General features: G+C 43.9%; 1 protein-coding gene across 12 annotated transcripts in view; it reads right to left on the bottom strand.

Moving 5' to 3' along the window:
• Positions 1-21,323, bottom strand: part of FHOD3 (formin homology 2 domain containing 3) — a 340,197-nt gene that overhangs the window by 120,884 nt on the left and 197,990 nt on the right. For all 12 annotated transcript variants that reach the window (XM_081883777.1, XM_081883776.1, XM_081883771.1 and 9 more), the window contains exons 6-7: positions 9,086-9,180; positions 2,773-2,884 (exon numbers count right to left, since the gene is read on the bottom strand). In XM_081883777.1, coding sequence (XP_081739903.1) covers positions 2,773-2,884; positions 9,086-9,180 — 207 coding nt within the window. The remainder of the gene's footprint in view (positions 1-2,772; positions 2,885-9,085; positions 9,181-21,323) is intronic.

Raw genomic sequence — 21,323 nt, 5'->3', positions numbered from 1 at the left:
CTGCAGTGTGGAAGCAACACAGCTGTACTAGGAAAACTGGGGCTGAATTATTAGGAGTGGCCCTGCTTTTGCCAATCATGTGCACTGCACATGTTAAAAGATTATAACTCACCGAACAAAATGTCCATTAAAGCACCAGGTGTCCACAAAAGCAGGCCTGAACTTGATCAACTGGTTCTGAGAATGATCAAAGGATTCCCGAGCCAGGAGGCTTTCAGAGCACCTTTGAATGAATGGAAGCTTTTCTGCAACTCCCATTCATTTCAATGGGGCTCAAGCTAGAAAGATTGAATTATACATGCATAACTACACATGGGTGTTAATTAGAAACTGTGACTACCTCATTAAGTCAGTTATGCTTCCTTTGGCCACTCCACTGTGCTAATTCTAGAGCTAATAGATGTCAATGAGCACTGAACTCTAGAACTTTCTGAACCCCTTCTTGGGCTGTGCATAACCATGACCATGGTGACCAATGGGGGAATGGGGTTCAATTCTGGAGAGGAAGCCTGAGAAACGGCTGCCATATCCAAGGAAGGCAGTGATGAAATACAACAATCATACAGATCTCTTTCTAGTGATGTAAAAATCAGGCTTTGGCTTTTGCCGCCCAACTCCCCATGGGACTCTGAGTCCCCTAAGTCCATGATAGGTCAGAGAAGAATGCATGGAGGCAGGATCCAGTGGAAGGCAAGGCAGATATTTTTCTGCTGCAACAGAGTTCCTTCCCCTCCTTCCAAGGAGGGAGAGACCCTGAAACAAAGGGTGCAAGAACCTTTAAAGACATTGTCCAACCCCCTTAGCCAAAGACCATCCTAAAATCATCATACATACATCATAGGAGGCGGTCTACAGCAGAAATCCTGTCTGCCAGGATACCTGATAATGCTCACTGATTGCATTACCTGGGCAGCCTGGCCATTCTTTGGTGATGGTTAATTCTTTGGTTCCTGAATCCACAGTCACAGGCTCACCCTATTCCTACACAAATACACCCTTAAGACAGGATTTGTCAGCAAAAATACAATGGGAAGGTTTTCCCCTTTTGCCTCCCTCACTGCAGAGGAATATTTGAGGTCATTGGGAGAATCAAAATGGCTTCAGGATTGCTCTTCCGTACTATTTCAGACACATTTAGATATGTGTGCATTTATGAACATCTATTCTATATTTGAGACCTTAGAATTCTTATAACACTAGGTCCTGTATGTGGCGTAAATGCACATTAAATCCTTCATGAGGGTCAATCAGAGGGCAAGCCTGGTGTCAGCAGCCATAATTCCACCGCCAAACTCCATCATAGGCTAAACACTGGCATGAGGCCAATTGTCAACAAGTACCGTAAGAGGAAATGGAAAAGAACTTTGAAGAGAGAATTCAAGAGGGCATGAAACCATTAAGATGGAAATGCACGGGCATAAAATTCACAGTGGGCATGGCTGGCTGACTCTAACCAATGGATGCCTGCCCTACCCTCATGAAGGAGCTCACTGCCCAGATGGCCTAGTCAGGTGCATCTCGGTTGAGGCAGCACACCATGACTGCCTCAAGATAAACTGCAAAGGCCTTGGTGACAGCTTTTACAGCTCTCTGGCCAGTAGCTCTCACTGCATCCCCACTGCCATGGGGAGCTCCATCTTCTCCACACCACTGAAACGATGTGCATCACATGGCACTAAATGCTTCTCTGTTGGAGGATTGCCTGAAACCTCACCTACAAAATCAGGAAAACACCAAAATGGAGAAAAACGAGAATACCCTACTAATCAAAATTTAAGGACAGGAGAACATGTCACCCGTAGATTAAGTTTTGTTGTCATATTCTGCATCAATAGCAATGGGGCTTTTACCTACAAAACACAGGAGGAGTGCGGAACCCATCATCGTTCAACTCGGACACTGAGGTTCAGCTCCGAGGGCCTTCTAGAAGTTCCCTCACTGCGAGAAGTGAAGTTACAGGGAACAAGGCAGAGGGCCTTCTCAGTAGTGGCCCTGTGGAATGCCCTCCCATCAGACGTCAAGGAAATAAACAGCTATTTGTTGTTTAGAAGACATCTGAAGGCAGCCCTGTTTAGGCAAGTTTTTAATGACTGGTGTTTTAAATATATTTTTAATCTTTTGTTGGAAGCTGCCCAGAGTGGCTGGGTAAATAAACAAATAATTGTTGTTGTTGTTGTTATTATTATTATTATTATTATTATTATTATCCTTTCCCAGACACCATTAGCCATGCATTTTGTAGGTAAATTTCCAATTCATACACATGCACACGTCTGTGGCATCAGTGGCATAGCATGGGTTGACAGCACCCGGGGCAAGGCAAGTATTATACCGCCTAACCCATGGTTCCTGTCAGGGCCAGGTAGCAGTGAGGCTGATGGGGAAGGGTCTTCTCAGCACGGAGAGATCTCCAGCTTGGGAGATGACAGCGGAGGCTGTTTATTTTATTATTATTATTAATTTAATGAAAATTTCACATTGCTTGATTGTTTAAAAAACCCCCTAAAAGTGGTTTATTTTTCTTTTGAAATTTTGCAGATCCCCAAAATTTTGCACCCTGGTTAGCAGCCCCTCTACCCCCCCCCCAAGCTATGCCATGGTGCGGCCTACTAGCATTTTGTTTTCTACTTGAAATCTGCTCTTGAGAACAAAGTATATAGTGTATGAAAGAGAATATGATTTGCTTTTGTAGGGTTGTTTTGTGGTAGCAAAACCACAAACCATTTCATTGTTTCCTTTGAAGTGCAACTAGAAGCAGGTACTCTAACTCACCTCTCTTGTCATCCACTATGGACACTGCTTGGATCAGAAGTGGTGCATTGGATTCGGTATACTCCACAAAAACAAGGAGCAACTTCAGTGCTGTCTTCACAACCAGACGGAACTGCAAGAGGAAAGAGAGGAGACCTTGTCACTCATCAGGCTGACATTGGCAGACATGCTGCTTTCTTCATGCAATACAAGCTGACCCTCTGTTAGAGTCAGCGAACAGAACTGATGCTGCTGTCCTTTCAATCTTTGGTCAACCTGACACCAGCTAAAAATGAGAGGCCAGGATTTTAAATCAAGGACCACTATGGCAGGAAAGAAATCTGTGACCATTCTAAGTTGACTTATTGGAGTCAGATCATTGATTAGCCCAACCCAATCCACAGGTTTACATGAGAGGTAACAGGGATTGAATTCAAAACATAATACATCTGAAGCATTGTGCTTCGCCATGAAATTAAAAACCCTCCCCAAATAAAGAAATGAATCTTTCTTGTAATGGCTTAATTCAGACAATTGTTCCAGTCCTTAAAAAAAAAAAAAGGTTTGTAATGCCATTGTAAAGGAGGAAGGTAAAGGTACCCCTGCCCATACAGGCCAGTCGTGTCCGACTCTAGGGTTGTGCGCCCATCTCACTTAAGAGGCCGGGGGCCAGCGCTGTCCGGAGAAACTTCCGGGTCATGTGGCCAGCGTGACGAAGCTGCTCTGGCGAGCCAGCAACAGCGCAGCACACGGAAACGCCGTTTACCTTCCCGCTATAAAGCGGTCCCTATTTATCTACTTGCACTTAGGAGTGCTTTCGAACTGCTAGGTGGGCAGGAGCTGGGACCGAAAGACGGGAGCTCACCCCACCGCGGGGATTCGAACCGCCGAGCTTGCGATCAGCAAGTCCTAGGCACTGAGGTTTTAGCCACAGCGCCACCCACGTCCCGTGTAAAGGAGGAAGCCAATCAGTAAATCACACAGTTCAAAGTTGGAGTTAACTTTTTTATTAGAGAAACATGATCTTGGCAGCCTTGGCTGGGCTTCAGGCCTAATGAACACTGCAGCTCATGCCCTGTAGGTCCCACTCAATGAAATTAGTTGCTGAGACTAAAAGTCCCTGCATCTACAAAGCCATTGGTGTCTCCTTCTCTCCAGGGCTTCCTGCAAGCAATTGGAGACTGTGCCTGTGTACCGCTTGTCTTTCGTCTGCCCATTTCAGCCAACTTCTTCACTCCTCTGTGTCCAACCAGTCCATGATCTCCATGAGCATTTACTAGGACCAAATACACATTCCCCTAGTTCCTTCCCACAGAACCATCTTCACACCAAGATCCTGGCTTGCATTACCCCAGAGAGATCCCAGTTACGTCCAAACCAAGGAAATCTGGCTTAGTGTTGATTGAAAAACCAACATTCTGTGAATCAGATATAAAAAGGAAGTGCTGCTTCTTTGCACCCAGGATAATTCATGATGAGATGCTGGCTATCCACACTCTTTTTCTAGCCTACCAGTTATTATTATAAAATCTGCCCTTGAGTGAGAACAAAAATTTAGTAGGCTTCATCTCCTTAGAAGGGGTGACCATGTCTGCAACTTGCATCCAAGTCTGACGGAAAATAAGATACCTTCTGTCTTTCTGTCTGTCTGTCTCTCTTTAAAATATCAAATTCTAAAGGGGCCCCGAACAAAAAATTCTGCATGTATCTGCCTAAAATCTGACAGGCTTTAATCTACTCTAGAGAGTCTGCTGTGCCTACAAATTTCACCCACTTCAGTTAAAAGAAAGATTCCCTATTATAGCAAATGAGGCGGGGGGGAAACCAGTTTCATTTTCAATAGATCTAAACTGGTCCAAAATATTGAGTCAAATTCGAAAGACACAGAATGGCTCAGAAACCGTTTGGGCAGCTTCCAAACGCTACAGCTACAGATGTAGAGAAACCCCCTAGTGTTTATCCTATTTTTCCAACCACACAATAATAATGACAGAAACTTGCTAAAAATATGTAGGCCTTGATATGTTTCATTCTGGGTGAAGTCATCAGAGTTATGCTGCATTAATTTAATACCTACACAAACACAGGAATAAACCTTTTTTTTTAAAAAAAACACCTAACTCCTGTTAAGAGGGCTTTAAAAATAACTCTGCTGTGCTGGATGTTGGTGTGGGGTTAGAGAGGCTCTCAACTTGCTCTCAATATTCCAAACATACAGATTGCAATGATGATAACAAGAAGGATATAATGTAAATTTTAGGGACAGTCTCCAAATATTTAAAGAAGCTTCCTGTCCAGCTTGGAACAGGAAACCTGGGAGATTTAACTGTCACATGGAAGATGGAGGAAGCTTATTTTCTCCTGCTCTGGAGGGTAGAACTCAAGCCAATGGATTCAAGAAAGGCGATTCCAACTAAATAACAGGAATCATGTTTCGGATAGTAAGAGCTGTTTGACAGCGGATGTCTCCCTCAAGAGGTGGTAGACTCTCCTTTGTTGAAGGTTTTCAAGCGGAGGTTGGGTGGCCATTTGACATGGAAGCCTTTAGCTGAGATTCCTGCATTGTAGATGACCCCCAGGGTCCTTCCCACTCTACAATTCCGTGACTCAATTATCTTCTATTTCTCTGCTCCACAGCTTTTCAGTGGCACACCGTGCATAACTAAGAACGTGGTTGTGATTTCTCATCTGCTACCATACTTGTCTCTACTGACTTTCTTCTGCAAATACGTTAGTTGGGAGTATGTTGACAACAGCAGAGGATAGACTGGGTCCTCCCTTAAAGAGGACACGTATTGCGGTGAGACCTGGACAACCGACACCCTGTGTTGTGGGTGGGTTCAGTTGGTCAGCCACAACACCCGATTGGTAGGTCGCTCGAAGCTGGGTGCAATCTGGCCAATGGGACGCAGTCTAAACAGTTCGAGGGACCTATTTATGCCCATGGACGTGACCCAGAGCTTCCTCTTTCGACACATGCATTCGGAACACCCGCCCACCTCTCCCTACTTTTAGGGCTTGGCGCTTGACCTTGCTATGCCGTTGTGTGTCGTCTGTCATTGGGACAGGGGCACGGCAGGAATTTCCCCCACTTGGCTGATTGACTGGTGCCATTTGAGTTTTGCCTGCCGCATAGCAAATCGTCATAACTTGTAAGGTTGCGGAAAGGCTCTGGTTCAGGTGATAGGGATGGGAGAACGCTCTCGCCATCCCTATGTGAAGGGTATTCCGTTAAAGGAATCCAGAGACTAAATGGTTTGGTCAACCCCTGAGAGCGGGTTGTGCCTGTGCCTGAGACCAGGGGGACATTTGGGTGGCGGAGATAGCCTGTTCCCGGCTTTCTGCTTATCCAGGTGTTCACCTTTGGCTGACCTATGCTGGACCGCTGGGTCAGCGCTTCCTGCATGGCAGGGAGCTAGTCTCACCAGAGCCTATGCAACCCGTCACTTTCTGTAATCAATAAAGTTGTGGCATAAATTTTGCCAAAAACCAAAACCAAAATTTGACTCAAGTGTGAATTTATTTAGGGGGGAGGTTTCTGGTTCTGAACATGCAAATAAGGGAAACCAAAAATTGCTTAATATAAAAGGTTTAATATTATGCATGCGCATAATGTTCAAGACATTTCTTATTGATCGAGAGGACTTACAAGACCTGAAGATTTCCTCCCCAAAAATAATACTTAATATATGCATGGAAATTATATTGCATTAGGAAGTCTTAAATAAAGCAATTATGAATGCTGTCCAGACCTTTTCAGGGTGAGTGTGTTGTGTTTAGGTATAAAAACGTGCAGCGTCTGTGTTCTATTCATCTCAATATATTTTAGTTGTTCTGCTAGGTGGCGCTATGTGATGGTTTTCTATAGCAAAGGAGGGAAATTTAAACATCCCAGGATTTCCCTGTACTAAGATTGCTGCTTTGAATGTCCTCACTGGGAAGTATCACCATTCCTTAGCAAGAGCAAACTCAAATCAGGGTTGCTGTGGTCTGATCTGTCCTGGCCGTGGTTCAGTTATTTTGGTGCATCAGGACTGGCACATATAGAGGCTATAAAGGTGATAAAAGTGGCACCTCAGAGAGTTGAGGCCTTACTTCCTTGTGCAGAAATTATTTCCTTGGCAAGTTGCCCTAATAATATATTTGACAGATGGGGGCATAAAGCATTAGAATAAAAGTATATAATATTAAACAGTAATCGTTTCTGGCATCTCTGAGATATGTCTCTTCTTTTTATTCACTTTACGCCATATGTGTTTGTGCGCATATGAAAGATTCTTAGTAAGGAGAAAGGTCTGCTCTGAGTTAATATTCAAGACTACTGCACTTCTTCCAATTGACAGCATATATTAAGAGTGTTTGTGGGGTTTTTTATTTTTTATTGGAAATTTTATTTACAACATAACATAAACCCCCCACCCCCAACACAGAAATCCACCCTCATTAAACGTGAACATAACATACAATAAGCATAACATACAACAATACAAACAACCATATAAAAGACTTCCTTTATCCTGTATCTGGCCTCCTTATTTACTTCTTATAAGCTGTTTCCTTTATGAATAATTATTAAGATTTTTCTAATTACAGTATAACTTAAATATTCACAAAGTCTCCGGCAGACATTAATCAAAAGAAGTCCAGGTATGTATTTTAGGGCACTGTTTTGTGAAGCATTCTCTGCATTTCTCCCATGCTTTTTGAAACTCTTGTCTAGTGTGATCTCTGTTAATCTAGCCAGTTCAATATACTCTAACAATTTGTCTTGCCATTCCTTTTTGGTTGGCAAAGTTTCTTTTTTCCAGTTTTTAGCAATTAGGATCCTTGCCACTCCTGTGGCATTAGAGGAATATTTTCTGATCTTCTCTTGCTATACCTGTGTCCGTTACCCCTAGTAGAAAAGCTTCTGTATTTATCATAAAGTTATACTTAAACATTTTTTTAAGCTCGTCATATACTATGTTCCAGAAGCTTTTGATTTTTTCACAGGTCCACCATACGTGTATAAGTGTCCCCTTCATTTTACCACACCTCCAGCACAGATCTGTTTTTGTCTATAAAACATCTTGATTAGATTTTCCCTCAATACTTCACAGGCTGTATGTGGGCTGTTGTTTTTTTAATGCCTCCTTAACTACAGCAAGAACCATCCTTTTGTTCACTAAAGGGATTTGTATGTTTGGCACTGAGGCAGCACGTGTAGTTTATTTATTTATTCCACCATACCTCCCAACAAAGCCAAATATGGGAACCCCTTCCACCTAAAACCCATCCACTCTAAAAACCCTTTAAAACATTCTCTCAAGCAGTGATTTTAAGGTTGCCAAGAACAGTGCTTTTGGGCCATGAAGAGCCTGGGCAAACAGGAATGTTTTTAAATTCCTCCCAAAAGCCAATAATGAGGGAGATAGCAGAAACATTGTAAAATTAAGGAATGTTAGAAGGATGTTGGAATGAAGTTACGTGGTTTTAGCAGAAATGTCATAAAAGATTAAGAAAAAAATAGATTGTTAATTGGTGAGAATGTAAAGTTACATTATATTAAGATAAATTATTAGGATAAAAACAAAGATGGAAAGGATTTGCTGAAATAGCTAATTGAACTAGAACACAAAAAAGGTGTGAGGAGGTCAAGGAAACAAGCAAATGAAAGATAAGTTATGGAAAGATTGATTTGTTTTTTTTTCTCTTAATTGTTTTTATTTATCTGTGTTTTTGCTCTTTTTTTCTTTTCTTTTTCTTTAATTTTGTAATCTTTCAAAACTTTAATAAATATTATTTTTTTAAAAAATAATCCTGAGGGAGATAGGAGGGCATTTCACTGCCACTAAGAAGGCCCCGTCATGGGCCAATGCCAAGCGGGCAGCCCCCAAGGGTGCCACCACCACCAAGGTCTCGCCTGCCAATTACAGGGACTGAGATGGTTGGTACTGAGGAAGGCACTCTTATAGGTACTTGGGTCCCATTCACAGCTTCATATGCTAGTACTAACATTTCCCATGGGAACTTCACCGGTAGCCAAGGCAGCACTTTCAAGACCAGCAACACGTAGTCCCATTGGGCTGCCATTGGGCTGTTAGGAAGCTAACTCCACATACATTGCCCTATGGATCGTTTTCACTAGCTGAAAAAAGAGAGCAAAGTGCCACTATAAATGGAAGTAGCATTGCCTTTGCACATGTACTCCTCTGCTTGTGGCAAGTATCAAACTAGTGGAATTTTTCAGTCATTGGCACGTTCTCCGTGTGTGTGTGTGTGTGTGTGTATCACAGCTGTCTACACACACATGGAAAAATCTTTAAAACTCTTCAATAGATGGGACTCTTCTTACCTTTGACCCAATGAGAGTGTACAGCCACTGGATTGTTTCATTATGATTGATTACGCCATTCATCCCATCTACGTATAGCATAATTTGTCCCAGTGCTAAGGAAATAAAGAAGATAAGGGAAGTTAGCAAAATCCAGTTGAGTGAGAAAAAGGCACAAAACTTCTTTCTGCTTCCAAATTACAGTAGGTCACCATTCTGGATAACCTCAACTAACTCTTCCAGAGGGCACATGGATGCAAATGAAATTGAAATGCAACCTCAGCTGATGTGCTGAATGGATGCATGTGAAGGAGAGTGCATATGTGGTCTAAATTGATCAGAAGGTATGTGGTATGCTGATCAGAAGGTCGGTGATTTGAATCCATGCGACAGGGTGAGCTCCCATTGCTCTGTCCCTGCTCCTGCCAACCTAGCAGTTCGAAAGCACACCAGTGCAAGTAGATAAATAGGTACCACTGCAGCGGAAAGGTAAATGGTGTTTCCATGTGCCCTGGCACTCGTCACAGTGTCCCATTGCACCAGAAGCGGCTTAGTCATGCTGGCCACATGACTCAGAAAGCTGTCTGAGGACAAACGCCGGCTCCCTCGGCCTGAAGGTGAGATGAGCGCCACAACCCATAGTCAAACTTAACCGTCCATAGGTCTTTTACCTTTTTGTATATGTGAGACTTTTGAGAGTCCCAAGGACTGCAAGAAGATCAAACCTATCCATTCTGAAGGAAATCAGCCCTGAGTCCTCACTGGAAGGACAGATTGTGAAGCTGAGGCTTCAATACTTTGGCCACCTCATGCGAAGAGACGACTCCCTGGAAAAGACCCTGATGTTGGGAAAGATGGAGGGCACAAGGAGAAGCGGACGACAGAGGATGAGATGGTTGGACAGTGTTCTCGAAGCTACCAGCATGAGTTTGACCAAACTGCGGGAGGCAGTGGAAGACAGGAGTGCCTGGCATGCTCTGGTCCATGGAGTCACGAAGAGTCGGACACGACTAAACTACAAGAACAATATGTGAGTGTGTGTGTGAGAGAGAGACAGAGAGTGATGGAGAAAGACATTGCAGCCCTCTGTGAGCCCATGTTTTCCTGGGGAAGGGAGACCAGGCCACAGCAGAGTGTACTCCTCTCATGTACCCTTCTGCGCCACCACTAGATGAAAGACTAAATATTTGCCAGGCTGCCGTTTATCAGCCTCCAAAATTTTCCTGGGGTGTCACTGAAACCTCCTTAGGAAGTTGATGTCAAAAGTGTTTGTTGTGAGAGAGGTAACCCTACTCCCTTTCTCCACAGCATGCATAATTTTATAAACCTTGATTATGTCACCTCAGGCTCACTTTTTCTCTCAACTACCCCCTTCCCCCAAAAATGTCATCATTATGACTGCCTTTTTCTGAGCATTTTCCACTGCCACAATGTCTTTCTTGAGGGAAAGAGGCCAGAGTTGTACACAGTACTCCAAGCACACTTGCATCACAGAGCGGGATATTGGCAGTTTTATCTCTTTCCTAATTAGCCATAGCATGGATGTGTTCTTTTTCACAGGTTATGCACACTGGTTCAGCATCTTCAAATTATCTGCCATGACTCCAAGGTCTCATTCCTGAACCACCAGGTCAGAGCCCACAAGATGTGAACTTTAGATTTTCTTTGGTTTGGTCCCAGTGTGTATAACTTTATGCTCAATGACATTGTAGTAACATGTAGTAACATAGTTGTAACATGGATGGAGGTAAAATTGGTGATAACAAAGCAATATGGCCATTGAGAAATGGCAGTTGCTTTTACAACTGTTCCCATGCATGGCCATTTTACCACAAACTAGAACGCCGTTGTCATGTTCCTTGGTGTGTGCGTGTGCGCGTGTGTGTGTTTAGGCCTCTTTTGAGAGCCCATGTAGACCATCCTCACACAATCCACAGCAACATGCAACCAGTCATTGCCTTGTTTGTCACTTTCCAGCCAATAGCTGTAACTTCCTCTTAACAGGTTACATCCTAATTCAGTGTGAGATCTACACACAAAGGCAGGCTTGCAGATCTGTTTTAAGGATCAAGAGCCCCTCGCATTACAGAATGCTGTGCTTCTGGACCCACCGGCTGGCTGCCCTTCCAGAAAGTGGAATGTGCACAGTGGTACCTCGGCTTAAGTACTTAATTCGTTCCGGAGGTCTGTTCTTAACCTGAAACTGTTCTTAACCTGAAGCAACACTTTACCTAATGGGGCCTCCTGCTGCTGCCGCACCGCCGGAGCACGATTTCTGTTCTCATCCTGAAGCAAAGTTCTTAACCCGAGGTAAAATTTCTGGGTTAGCGGAGTCTGTAACCTGAAGGGTATGTAACCTGAGGTACCACTGTATTTGCATCCTAACTGGGACCACTCATAGATTCTCCAAGAATGCTACAGTGCGGGGGGGGGGAAGTATTTGACCCCCTGCTAAATTTGCCCGTTTGCCCTCTGACGAAGAAATGGCCAGTCCATAATTTGAATGGTAGGTTTATTGTAGCTGTGAGAGACAGAATAACGACAGGAAACCCCCAGAAACCCAGAAGACAAAAGTCACGAGATTGATGTGCATTATAATCAGTGAAATAAGTATTTGATCCCCTATCAACCAGCCAGATGTCAGGCTAGCTGGTATCTTCCTGTTGTTATTCTGTCTCTCACAGCTACAATAAACCTACCATTAAAATTATGGACTGGTCATTTCTTCGTCGGAGGGCAAACGGGCAAATTTAGCAGGGGGTCAAATACTTTCCCCCATCACTGTACATACAGCTGTGATGTGCATCTGATGCAGCACTGGACAGTGTGGACGGGGGTAAGATAACCTTCCCATCTGTCAGTCTGGTGAGTATGGGGGTGACCATTCTCATATGGAAGCCAGTGTGTGGTTTGTTCATGGCTGTCTCTTCATTCTGACCTAAATGTCAGTGAAGAATAAAGAGACTTTAATGCACATCGCCATCCACTGACTATTAACATTACATCAAAGGGATCCAGAGTTTTATTATTATTATTATTAGGTAATTCAGAACAACTGCTATCCAGCTGCAATTAGAGAATGGCTTAATGAATATTATTTTTGTTTCTCTTCAGTACAAAGAAAATTGCCCTTTGATCAGAATCAGATAAGGTCGCCACGCTGCTTCTTTGTAGTGAAACTTCTTGGATCAGAAGGAAAGGATTTCATTTGCATCTGAAGAAAATGTGAAACAAATTTTATGCCCCACACATATTTTTCAGATTAATAAGGAACATAAATCAAGACTTCTAAAAGTCAGTCTTTAAAGCATCACATGGACATTACAACAACAAAGACTGGCTAAGTATCTAGGTAAATTCTGGACTGCATTACTCCGCAGCTTTCAGGTTGTCGCTCAGTATAGTCATAAAAAAGCCAAGCCTTTAATAAGCCCCATGCAAAGAAACCACAACAATGTTCAAAAGAAATTCCTGGCTATTTTCATCTGCTACTGAAGAATCTTATCAGAAGCTTCTTCCAAGACTATGGAATTCGATCGTATCTGCTATAGCTTCAGGTTAGCATTGCGGATTTTGATGGGAAATTGTGAACACACGAAGAAAAAAGTCTGTTGCTGTTTAAACAACTGGCAAAAGAACGATGTTTTACAGAATAATAATTTTAAAAATCTACAGGATGTCATCAAGCTGTTTTTTCAGGCACACTGACCTACGGCATGTTTGTCAGTCGCATCCAGGAGCTTTATCAAATGTTAACATCAGTTGCTGGCGGTCCTTGGAATACAAGCATCAAGATTTATTTGTTAAGAAGCAACTTATAGTGGTGCCTCGCAAGACGGAATTAATTCGTTCCGCAAATTTTTTCTTCTTGCGAGTGTTTCGCCTTGCGAAGCACAGTTTCCCATAGGAATGCATTGAAAATCAATCAATGCGTTCCTATGGAGACCGTCCGGGGACGGAGGGAAAGCGCGGACCTGTTTAAAGCAAGGGGCGGCGGGGAGAAGATTGCTTCTCCCCGTTGCCTGCCCCGCAATCTCCGGGGACCTATTTTAAAGCAAGGGAAGGGGCAGCGGGGAGAATCGCTTCTCCCTGTTACCGCCCCTTGGTTCAAAAGGGGTCCGGGGAGAGAGGGGAAGGCGCGTGAGCCTTCCCCTCTGTCCCCGGAGATTGCGGGGCTGGCAACGGGGAGAAGCAATCTTCTCCCCGCCGCCCCTTGCTTCAAAAGAGGTCCGGGGACAGCAGGGAATACGCACTGTGCTTCCCCGCTATCCCCGGAGCTTGCGGGGCAAGCTTCGTTTTGCAAAGCAAGCCCATAGGGAAATGCGTCTTGCGAAGCGGCTAAGAAAATGAAAAACTCCTTCGTCTAGCGAGTTTTTCGTCTTCCGAGGTGTTCGTCTTGCGGGGTACCACTGTATTTCCTGGCTGCTCTGAGGCCTCAAATATGACAAAGGCACAGCTAGCTGGAGGTGAGGAATATTTAGAGAAGGTAAGGAACCTGTGGCTCTCCAGGTGTTGACTCCCATCAACTCTAGGTATCATGGCCAAGTGTCAGGGGCAATGGGAGTTGTAGAAGAACAACGTAGAGAATCATAGAACTGTAGAGTTGGGAGGGACTCCAAGGCTCATGTAGTCCAACCCCCTGCAATGCAAAGAGAGAGAGCCACTGATTCCCCACCCCCGCTCTAGAGCAAGAATCTCTGGAGGACTTTATTTCACATGCAGCTGATTCTTCAAAATTATAATCGTGGTAGACAACTATCCCCAAACATTTAAATTTTAAGAGATTTAAACCAGCTCTACTGCACTGGCATTATGGTCTAAGACGAAGTTGCGGAAATCCTGATGTTATGGAATTTCAAAGACTCGAGCTAAGATTATTTCCTATTTTCCTCCAATAGTTTTGCCAAACTGCATTTGTGCCACATACTGGGGTGGGTGGGAATCGCCTGTCTCTTTTTGACACTTGACTCAAATTTTGGTTTTGGTTTTTGGCAGAATTTAGGCCACAACTTTATTGATTACAGAAAGTGAGTGGTTGCATAGGCTCTGGTTCGACTAGCTCCCTGCCATGCAGGTAGCGCTGACCCAGGGGTCCAGCATAGGTCAGCCAAGGGTGAACACCTGGATAAGCGGAAAGCCGGGAACAGGCTATCTCCGCCACCCAAATGCGCCCCTGGACTCAGGCATGGGCACAACCCCCTCACAGGAGTTGACCAAACCATTGAGTCCCTGGATTCCTTTAACGGAATACCCTTCACCATAGGGATTGCAAGAGTGTTCTCCCATCCCTATCACCTGAACCAGAGCCTATCCACAAGTTGTGACGATTTGCTACGCGGCAGGTGAAACCCAAATGGCAACAGCCAATCAGCCAAGTGGGAAAAATTCCCAACGACAGACGACGGCATAGCAAGGTCAAGCGCAAAGCCCTAAAAGTAGGGAGAGGTGGGTGGGTGTTACAAATGCACGAGCCGAAAGAGGAAGCTCTGGGTCATGTGCATGGGCATAAATAGGTTCCTCGAAACATTTGTGTGTTTTTTTAAAGAAATATTTATTAAAATTTTACAAAAACATAAGTACAAAAATACATGAAAAAATAAAAAATAAAAATACAACATACAAAAGACAAAAAGAAAATAAGAAAAAATTAAAAACAAATCCGTTTTTCATAACTTTAAACTCATTTGCTTGTTTCCTTGACCTCCTCTCACCTCCCCTTTTTGTATCCCATTTACATAATCAAATCAGCAAATCCTTGCCCTCATTCATTTATCTTAACTCTATATCTTAACATATTATAACTCTATATTTCCATCCATTATCAATTCATTTTTGCATATTCTTAATAACTTTGTTGCTAATGCCACTTATTTTCAATCCATCATCATTTTAACATTCATTAATTTTACAGTGTTTCTGCAAATAGTCTTTAAATTTCTTCCAATCTTCTTCCACCAACTCTTCTCCCAGGTCTCGGATTCTGCCAGTCATTTCCGCCAATTCCATATAGTCCATCACCTTCATCTGCCACTCTTCCAGGGTGGGTAAATCTTGTGTCTTCCAATACTTTGCAATAAGTATTCTTGCTGCTGTTGTTGCATACATGAAAGGAGCTCTATCCTTCTTTGGCACCAATTGGCCGACTACGCCCAGGAGAAAGGCCTCTGGTTTCTTCAGGAAGGTATATTTAAATACTTGTTTCATTTCATTATAGATCATCTTCCAGAAAGCCTTAATCTTTGGGCACGTCCACCAAAGGTGAAAGAATGTACCTTCATTTTCTTTACATTTCCAACATTTATTGTCGGGCAAATGATATATTTTTGCAAGCTTGACTGGTGTCATGTACCACCTGGTTCCTCGAAACATTTGGACTGCGTCCCATTGGCCAGATTGCATGCAGCTACGAGGGACCTACCAATCGGGTGTTGTGGCTGACCAATCGTACCCACCCACAACATAGGGTGTCGGTTTCCAGGTCTCGTTGCAGTACGTGCCCTCTTTAAGGGAGGACCCGATTTGCCATATTTAGGGGAAAACCTGTGCAATGTTTTCTGAAGACGTTTCCACATATCCACTGGGTTGCTTTCCCTTATACTATTGAGCCTATAATAACCGTGCAGACTCTTACTTGCTTGGGCTCCAAACTGAATTTTGGCTAATGTCTGTTTTGTATATTTTCATTGTTTACATTTCAAATTAGGTTCACTCGTGTTTGTTCATATGATCTAAAATGTCATTGCAAACAAGATTGGATTTGAAAACTGTGGGGGATTCCTGCCTTGTAGTCTCCTCTTAATTTCTGAGTAAGAAATCATGAACCCCTTGATATACCAGATCTTGTATTCTAAAAAGTTTGTTGCTTTCCATATTTGAAATCTTACAGATGTCTCTCCTCTTTTATTTTATCCAAGATAAATTCCAGAAGTGAAGGACTAGGTTTAAATGATATTTTTTTTCAGAATCCAAACTGTGAAAATAAGTTATATTTAACTGACTGTTGCAACCCCCCCATAATATCTCATATAAAGGTGTTCTCAATATATTTTGTTCAAGCTTTGCTCAGTGGCGTAGCGTGGGTTATCAGCACCCGGGGCAAGGCAAGTAATTTGCGCCCCCTAACCCATGGATTTGCACCCCTAACCCGTGGATTTGCGCCCCCTAACCCGTGGATTTCCCTAACCCCCAGATGTTGCGCCCGGTGCGGCCGGCCCCCCCTGCACCCCCCATGCTATGCCACTGGCTTTGCTATAAGCTATGTAGTCTATAACCCAGTTTGCTATACAAAACAGGGCTAAGTACAGGACTTGGAGATCTCCCATCATCATATAAATTCTGGCTTTTACCCTTGTTTATTTGTTATTCCAGATGCACTTCAGTGTACATTGTTGTAACTATTGGATCAATATTTTGATTAGCAGATAACAAAATAAAGATTGTTTTTGGTGGCATTATCATTTTAACTGCTGAAATTCCTCCAGAAAAAAGATACAATACAATGGGCAGAATTCAGTGAAGAAAGTCTGCTAGTGGGAGGACTTTTGGCTGTGCAACACAACTCCTTCCTCTCCCCACATGGTCCCACCACACCCCTAAAATCTGTTCTGAGCATTTCCACACACATAAGCAGATATGGGGTTTGGAGGCATGTCATAAAATAATCACTGATTTTCCCTCATGGGTTCCTTTCTAAAATATATCAAGCGCCAATAGGATGTAACACTTTCTGATAAAAGCAGTCGTTTTCTCTCTTGTATTTTGTAGTGATAAATATGCTTCCCTTTCTCATTTCCTCTGAACCAGAAAAACCTGGGTCTCAATCATAGCTGTCAACTCTTCCCTTTTTAAAAGGGAAATTCCCTTGTTCCGAATAGGGTTCCTCGCAAGAAAAGGGAAAAGTTGACAGCTATGGTCTCAATCCAAACCCAGCCTTGAGCATCACTGCTCAATTAACCATTGGATCATGTGACTACAACATTACTAGTCTCTAACAGAAATGTCAACAGCAACTTGATCTCCCAGAATAGAGTATTTTCTGCGGCATGGAGAAGCTTATAGTTAAGTTTTGCTGTTTCATACAGGACTAAAGTCGATGGTGGACTTGGGTGGTATGCCCTTTGTGGCACATACGGTAAATTCAGTTTTGTTACTATTACGAGTTAATTTTTCAACCATAATGAGAAGGTGGTGGACTCTCCTTCATTTGAGGTTTTTAAGCAGAGGTTGCATGGCCCTCTGTCATGGATGCTTTAGCTGAGATGTCTGCATTGCAAAGGATTGGACCAGATGACCCTCAGGGTGTGCTGGGCCTGGGGGTTAACCCAAGCCATGTGGTCCAGGTCCGGTTCCGAATCCAAGGATTCTGGGAGGAGTCAGTCCAACAGGGCCCAGGCAGGAAACCAGGCTAGGTCGCGTGCAGGGTTTCAGGCAGGTTCTAGCAAACAGCAATGTTGCTCCCGCAACCTGGGACAGGGTCTGACAGCCTTTTATCTTTGTCGGGGTAACGGCTGGTCCTGATCCCCTGGCGACTCACCTCCCTGTTTCGCCCAAGGGTGAGCACTCCTTCTGTGAGTACTCAGGTCTCTCCTTCTCTCAGACCTTAGTCTCTGCAGCTCAGGAGATGTTGGTGGGTTACTAGACCCAGAGGCTGCCTCTGCCTCCCCTGACCCAACTGGTAGTGCAGCAGCTGTAAGTGATGGCCCAGCTGAAGAAAACGAGGTAATCCCCGCATCTGGAGCCAGGGCAGGCTCAGGCCTCTGACTCGGCCCAGCTGGTGCTTGTTGCAGGGGAACCTGTGCAGACTGGGACTCTTCTGGATCAGGCCCCAGACTTGGTGCAGATGCCGTCTGAGGCAAAGGATCCGGTGCGGACTGAGACTCCTCTGGTTCTGAGTCCGAGCCCGAGTTCCAGGCCATCACACCAGGTAAAGGTAAAGGGACCCCTGACCATTAAGTCCAGTCGTGACCGACTCTGGGGTTGCGGCACTCATCTTGCTTTATTGGCTGAGGGAGCCGGCGTACAGCTTCCGGGTCATGTGGCCAGCATGACTAAGCCGCTTCTGATGAACCAGAGCAGCGCACGGAAACGCCGTTTACCTTCCCACCTATTTATCTACTTGCACTTTGATGTGCTTTCGAACTGCTAGGTTGGCAGGAGCAGGGACTGAACAACGGGAGCTCACCCCGTCGAGGGGTTTCGAACCGCTGACCTTCTGATCAGCAAGTCCTAGGCTCTGTGGTTTAACCCGGGTCCCTTCCAACAATTCTGCTCATGCTTCCCTGAGCAATTTGGTGATCATCATACAGCTCCAGGAAGCAGGACTGCTTGGGCGAGGGTGGAAACACAGCCTAGTGTCATAAATCTCCTGAGATGCAATTCAAGGATTTAACCTCCAAATGAACATTATAGTGCTAAGCCGCTTCTTAAGATAAGCAAAGTATAATCCTCATTTGGAGGGAATGGAGAGAGGGACATGATGTGCCAAATCTTGAAACAGGAAGAAAATTATTTTCTTCACTGTGTTCCAAACGTTGAAACTGCTTTTGAGCTCATTTGGACTTTGCAAAGAAAGGAGCTGCAGGTGTGAGTTTTCTTTTATCAATCACTACTAATTATGTACAGAACATCAGCTTGGAATGCCGGTATCTGTTCAAAGCAACTATGCTTAAGTCTTCCCCCTCCCCTAACTTTTAAGGTGGTACTCAACTCGAAAAACACAGGGAAAATGCAAAATGTGTTTAGAAAGTGTGCTGCCCAAAATACTGTTAGCAGCGCAAGCAATTATGATGCAACCATACTTGGAATGCTGTGTACATTTCGGCCACCACACTTCAAAATAGATGTTGTAGAGCTGGAAACGGTGCAGAAAGGGGATACCATAATTGCCAGTGACCAGCAGCAACTCCCCTGAAAGGTGAAACTGATGGAGACCTTTTTTTTACAGTTAGTTTCGAAAAAGAAAGTGGGGACATGATAGGTTTTTAAAGTACCGTACAATCCCCTGGCGTGGATCAAGTAAAAAGAGTTTCTCTCACTTTCGTTAAACTAGAACCCAGATTCATCTAATGAAGCTAAATAGCCCTTAGCTTAGATGACTATAAAGGGGGGTTAGACAAATTTATAGAGATTAAGGCTGTCAATGGCTATAAGTCATGATGATTAAATGGTACCTCTGGGATCCAGAGGGAGCATGACAGAGAACAACAGCAGGAGATGGCTATTGTTTTTGTGTCCTGCTAGTGGGCTACCCAAAGGCATCTCTGGCTGGCCATGGTGGAAAAATGGATGCTGGAATAGATGACTAGATAAGGGGTATATAATCATAATCATAATAATTATTTATTATTATGATCTGCCCATCTGGCTGGGTCTCCCCAGCCACTCTGGGTGGCTTCCAACAAAGTATTAAAATACAGTGGTCTGTTAAACATTAAAAGCTTCCCTAAACAGGGCTGCCTTCAGATGTGTTTTAAAAGTCTGGTAGTTTTTCTTCTCTTTGACATCTGGTGGGAGGGCGGGTGCCACTACCGAGAAGGCCCTCTGCCGGCTTCCCTGTAACTTGGCTTCCCACAGCGAGGGAACAGCCAGAAGGCCCTCGGCGCTGGACCTCAGCGTCCGGGCAGAATGATGGGGGTGGAGACGCTCCTTCAGGTATACTGGACCAAGGCCATTAAGGGTTTTAAAGGTCAGCACCAACACTTTGAATTGTGCTTGGGAAAAGGACTGAATGTGGTATTGACAACCAAACAGATTTCATTGGGGATGAATGTAAAGTTCTACATTTAGGCAGGAGAAATCAGATGTACACAGGATTCGTGGCACATGGCTTGACAGGATCACATGTGGAAAAGGTAACAGAATCATAGATTGTGGAGTTGGAATGCAGGCACCACAACTAGATCGTATACGACAGGTGGCCATTCAACCCCTGCTTAAAAGCCTTCAAAGAAGGAGAGTTTACCACCTTCCATGGAAGTCCATTCCACCGTTGAACAGCTCTTACTAGCAGAAAGTTGTTCCTAATGTTAGTGGGAATCTCTTGTAACTTGAAACGATTGTTTTCGGTCCTATCTGGGGGCTTTGGTAGACGAGTCTGCTAAAAAGGCTAATGCAACTCTAATATGTCGATGCCTTAGGGAGACTTGGCCCAAATATTTTACATTTTAAAATGTAATGCCTTCAAAGGCCTGTGAAGTAACACATGGGGGTAGGCAAAATCAGAAACGACTTTGATTGCTTTCTGAGCCTTTAATAGTTATGTACAGGAGAGAGACTTACAGTACTTTCTTCTTCTCTTTACTAAAGACAATCATGCATCAGTACTTTCTTCTACACATCTAATCAACTGGACTAAGTGAACAAATTCCTCCTTCACCTCTGGTCATCTTTGTTGTCATTACTGAAGTCCACATCATTATCATTTTTTAAAAAATGATTCACACCCACTACAAATCACCAGTCCCCATTTAAACAGTCCCCACCTAAACATTAGGAAGAACTTCCTGACAGTAAGAGCTGTTCGACAGTGGAATTTGCTGCCAAGGAGTGTGGTGGAGTCTCCTTCTTTGGAGGTCTTTAAGCAGAGGCTTGACAGCCATATTCAGGAGTGCTCTGATGGTGTTTCCTGCTTGGACTCGATGGCCCTTGGGGTCTCTTCCAACTCTATGATTCTATGATTCTAAGAAAAGGCCCTTTAAAGAATGTGCATCAAAGAATACAGAATGCAATAGTACAGAACCAAATGGTTGATTCTAGGCTGAGTGACACATTCCATTTAATCAAACAAAAGCTAAGGAAAAGTGAAACTGTCATCGAGGATCCAGGGAGCACTTATTAAAAAGAAAGGACAATTTATGTGCTTTGTTGTTTGCAGTAGTTACCTTTATCGCAGAAACGGATGGAATGAAAGTACATTTGAAAGTGACATGCCTGATATTCAGACCTTCTGTTTTAGTTGTTCAACAACATGCCTTTGTTCCTCTCTGGCAATGACAATAGTCTCACCCTGCTCCAGGAGTAACAGCAGTGTCATCCAGGAACGCACGTTCTTTCAAAGCCAGGTTTAGGTTGGCTGATTAACATTCAATTTACCAGCTCGTTCTGGTACACAGGCTGAGACCCTATCTGCCCACAGACTGTCTCATGAGTGTGGTGCATGCTCTGGTTATCTCCTGCTTGGACAACCACAACGCGCTCTACATGGGGCTACCTTTGAAGGTGACCCAGAAACTACAACTAATCCAGAATGCGGCAGCTAGAC

This window comes from Podarcis melisellensis (assembly GCF_964234715.1).
Source record: "Podarcis melisellensis genome assembly, chromosome: 13".
Classification (NCBI taxonomy): domain Eukaryota; kingdom Metazoa; phylum Chordata; class Lepidosauria; order Squamata; family Lacertidae; genus Podarcis; species Podarcis melisellensis.
The sequence above is the reverse complement of the archived record's forward strand: the minus strand, read 5'-3'. Positions and strand labels throughout refer to the sequence as shown.